Source organism: Colobus angolensis, unplaced genomic scaffold (genome assembly GCF_000951035.1).
Source record: "Colobus angolensis palliatus isolate OR3802 unplaced genomic scaffold, Cang.pa_1.0 Scaffold39, whole genome shotgun sequence".
NCBI classification, from domain to species: Eukaryota; Metazoa; Chordata; class Mammalia; order Primates; family Cercopithecidae; genus Colobus; species Colobus angolensis.
The window spans coordinates 2,173,587-2,177,726 of NW_012117265.1; the positions used below are offsets into that span (position 1 = coordinate 2,173,587).

The following is a 4,140-nucleotide window of genomic DNA, read 5'->3' on the forward strand; positions in this document are numbered from 1 at the left end:
GCTCTGTCACCCAGGCTGGAGTGCTGTGGCCGGATCTCAGCTCACTGCAAGCTCCGCCTCCCGGGTTCACGCCATTCTCCTGCCTCAGCCTCCCTCTATCTGCCTTCTTTTATTGCTTTCCCTTGGTTTGACCAGCCTGGCTTTTTTCCTAATTAGGACTCCATACTTAATGGTAAAAATCCGAAATCCAAAATGCCCCAATAAGCATTTTCTTCTAATTGTCAGTGCTCAAGACGTTTCAGAATTTTGGGTGCTCAAGACATCGAATTTCGGGTGTTTGGATTTGGGATATGCCACTTGTATTAAGACAGCCAAGAAGATGCCCAGTTTCAAAGCCCATTTCCCTTTGGGATTCTTGGCCTTCCTCCTTGGCAGAACTTTCTAGCTTTTTCCCCTTCACGTTACCTGGGTCATTGAGGCGTGGCTAGCAAGTGTCACTATGTGTTCAGCCTCACGGGGCGGGGATCACGGGATCACAGGGATCACGGGATCGTGGGGATCATGGTGGCTTGCCAGTGTGTGCGCCAGGTGGCCAGCCCTTGGCAGGAACGGCCTCCCTGACTGTGCGTGACAAAACGAAGGGGTGGCACTATCCCTGGTCTGTAATGCCTCCTGATCAGGGAGGGATCTGAGGGGCAGACGAGGCTTGGTATGAGCCCTCAACAGATGGAGCGCAGTTCAGGGCAGCTGCCTGGCAGCTTGAGCAGGACCCTGTGGAGACAAAGTCGGACCACTGCCCAGGACCCATGCAGGCTCAATAGTAAAGGCAGGGCCACACTTACGACAGTCCTGCTCGTCTGATCCGTTCTCACAGTCCACTTCGCCATCACACCTCCAGAACTGAGGAATGCAGCGGTTGACACGGCCCCCACAGCTGAAGTCCCCAGATTTGCAGGTGACAGACACTATAGAAGAGACAGGATTGAACTGTCACTCAAAGCAAAGACCCACTGAGGCTGAGCACAGTGACTCACGCCTGTAATCCCAGCACTTTGGGAGGCCAAGGCGAGTAGATCACCTGAGGTCAGGGGTTCAAGACCAGCCTGGTCAACATGGTGAAACCCCCGTCTCCACTAAAAATACAAAAATTAGCTGGGTGTGGTGATGGGTGCCTGGAGTCCCAGCTACTCGGGAGACTGAGGCAGGAGAATCACTTGAACCTGGGAGGTGGAGGTTGCAGTGAGCCGAGATCCGGCCACTGCACTCCAGCCTGGGCGACAGAGAAAGACTCCATCTCAAAAAAAAAAGAAAGCGCATCAGGCATGGTGGTTTGCGCCTGTAATCCTAACACTTTGGGAGGCCGAGGCAGGCAGATCGCTTCAGCCCAGGAGTTCGAGACCAGCCTGGGCAATATGGCAAAACTGCATCTCTACTAAAAATACAAAAAAATTAGGCCTGGGGTAGTGGCTCATACCTGTAATCCCAGCACTTTGGGAGACCGAGGCAGGTGGATCACCTGAGGACAGGAGTTCAAGACCAGCCTGGCCAACATGGTGTAACCCTGTCACTAATAAAAATACAAAAAATTAGCCTGGCATGGTGGCATATGCTTTTAATCTCAGCTACTCGGGAGGCTGAGGCAGGAGAATCACTGGAACCCCAGAGGCAGAGGCTGCCGTGAGCTGTGATTGCGCCACAGCACTCCAGCCTGGGTGACAGAGCGAGGCTCCATCTAAAAAAAAAGGAAGTGAGGCTCTGGGAAGTCAGGTCACTTGCCCACAGACACATAGCTGGTGCAGAGTTGACCAGGGAAGCACCCTCTGGCTTCACAAATCATTTGCAAGCAGCAAGGCATGGAGAATGGGGGATGGGAAAGCAGATGGCCAGCGCTCACCATTAATGCAGCCAACTTCATCGCTCATGTCCTTACAGTCATATTCCCGGTCACACTGTCGGCTGCCATGGATGCAGGTTCCATCAGAGCACTGGAATTCGTCAGGGCGACAGGTGGCCACAGCTGAAAAACAGGACAGAGTGTGTTGATTTTCTCAAGAAGAGACAACCAGAGAAAAAGCAAGGCCTTTAGCTGGGTGCAGCGGCTCACACCTGGAATCCCAACAATTTTGGAGGCCAAGGCAGGAGGACTGCCTGAGCCCAGGAGTTCAAGACCAGCCTGGCCAACATAGGGAGACCCCTGTGTCTCTACAAAAAAATTGGTCAGGCTTAGGCCGGGCACAGTGGCTCACGCCTGTAATCCCAGCAGTTTGAGAGGTGGGCAGATCACAAGGTCAGGAGTTCGAGACCATCCTGGCCAACATAGTGAAACCCCATCACTACTAAAAATACAAAAAATTAGCTGGGCGTGGTGGCACGTGCCTGTAATCCCAGGTACTTGGGAGGCTGAGGCATAGAATTCGCTTGAATCCTGGAGGTGGAAGTTGCAGTGTGCTGAGATCACGCCATTGCACTCCAGCCCAGGTGACAGTGTGAGACTCTGTCTCAAAAAAAAAAATGGCCAGGTTTGGTGGTGCAGCCTTAGTTTCAACTGCTTGAATTGCTTGGGAGGCTGAAGTGGGAGGATCGCTTGAACCAAGGAGATCAAGGCCGCAGTGAGCCATGATGGTGCCACTTTACTTCAGCCTGGGTGACAGAGCAAGACCCTGTCTCAAAAAAACAAAAAGAGGCTGGGTGCAGCAGTGCACGCCTGTATGTAATCCCAGCACTTTGGGAGGCTGAGGCAGATGGATCATCTGAGGTCAAGAGTTTGCGACCAGCCTGACTACCACAGTGAAACCCCATCTCTACTAAATACAACAAAAAATAGCTGGATGTGGTGGTGCATGCCTGTAATCTGAGCTACTTGGGAGGCTGAGACAGGAGAATCACTTATACCTGGGAAGCAGAGATTGCAGTGAGCCGAGATCGCGCCATTGCACTGCAGCCTGGGCAACAAGAGCGAAACTCCGTCTCAAAACAAAAACAAACAACAAAAAACAACCAGCACCTTCTAAACAGTGATTTCCCAATAAGCCAACAGGAACCATCGCCTGGGGCCTCATGGATGCAGGAAATTAAGAGATGAAAAAAATCACAGAGACTCCATCTCAAAAAAAAAAAAAAAGAAACAAACATGAAATGGGAACACTTTCTTGGCATGTTGTTCGAAATCCATTTCAGCACCTAAATCACCACAAGTCCCACACCCGGGGGAGCCCAGCGACAGGTGATAGGACGCCCCGCCCCTGGGCCCCGCCCCGCCCCAGGCCCCGCCCCTGTCCTTACGGCAGTTCTCCTCGTCAGACTTGTCCTTGCAGTCGGGGCCTCCATCACAGCGCCAGCTGGAGTGGATGCACTCGCCACTTCGACAGTGGAACTCGAAGGCCGAGCAGGGGCTACTGTCCCTTTTGGACACTTGAAGACCCTGACAACGCTGAGGCCACTCATCTGAGCCATCTTCGCAGTCGGGGTCGTTGTCGCAGGCCCACAGCTGGGGGATGCAGGTGGAGCTGTTGCACTGGAAGCTGGCGGGGCCGCAGGTAAGCACCGGGCAGGAGGCCTCGTCCGAGCCGTCTAAGCAGTCCCGGTCTGAGTCACAGACGAACTGCCGGTAGATGCATTTCCCATCGTGGCAGCGAAACTCGTCCTGGGAGCACGTCTTGGGGGCTGCGGGGATGGATGGGCCGTGACCACGGTCACCGTGAAGTCTCCCAACACTAGCCCATTCCATAGCCGGAGACGCTGCCCCAGAAAGGCCAGGCCCCTGGAGCGGCGGGCTGGGGAGCAGTCAGGGGCCATGGACTCTGAACCACTGCCCTCTCAGTGCCTCAGTTTCCTCATCTGTACACATCTGCCAGCACTGCTCTGAGGACTGGTGCGTTAATAGTTGTAAAGCTGTTAAACTGAGAGCTGCAAGATCGTGGCACCATTTATAGAATTCTTGTCCTTATTTTGGGTTGAGTATCACTTCTCTAAAATGCTTGGGACCAGTGCTGCAGTGAGCCGAGACTGCACCACTGAACTCCAGCCTGGGCAATAGAGTGAGACTCGGTCTCAAAAAAAAAAAAAGAGACAGTTGACGGTAAAGAAACGCAGATTTATTCGAGAAAGTAGGAAAATACCTTGCAAGAAAGCAATGAGGCCGGGCGCGGTGGCTCAAGCCTGTAATCCCAGCACTTTGGGAGGCCGAGACGGGCGGATCAC

At 53.4% G+C, this 4,140-nt stretch overlaps 1 protein-coding gene across 1 annotated transcript in view; it reads right to left on the reverse strand.

Annotated features, from left to right (window-relative positions):
* Positions 1–4,140, reverse strand: part of LDLR (low density lipoprotein receptor) — a 43,968-nt gene that overhangs the window by 31,954 nt on the left and 7,874 nt on the right. The window contains exons 2-3 of the mRNA XM_011954953.1: positions 3,223–3,700; positions 1,835–1,957 (exon numbers count right to left, since the gene is read on the reverse strand). Coding sequence (XP_011810343.1) covers positions 1,835–1,957; positions 3,223–3,700 — 601 coding nt within the window. The remainder of the gene's footprint in view (positions 1–1,834; positions 1,958–3,222; positions 3,701–4,140) is intronic.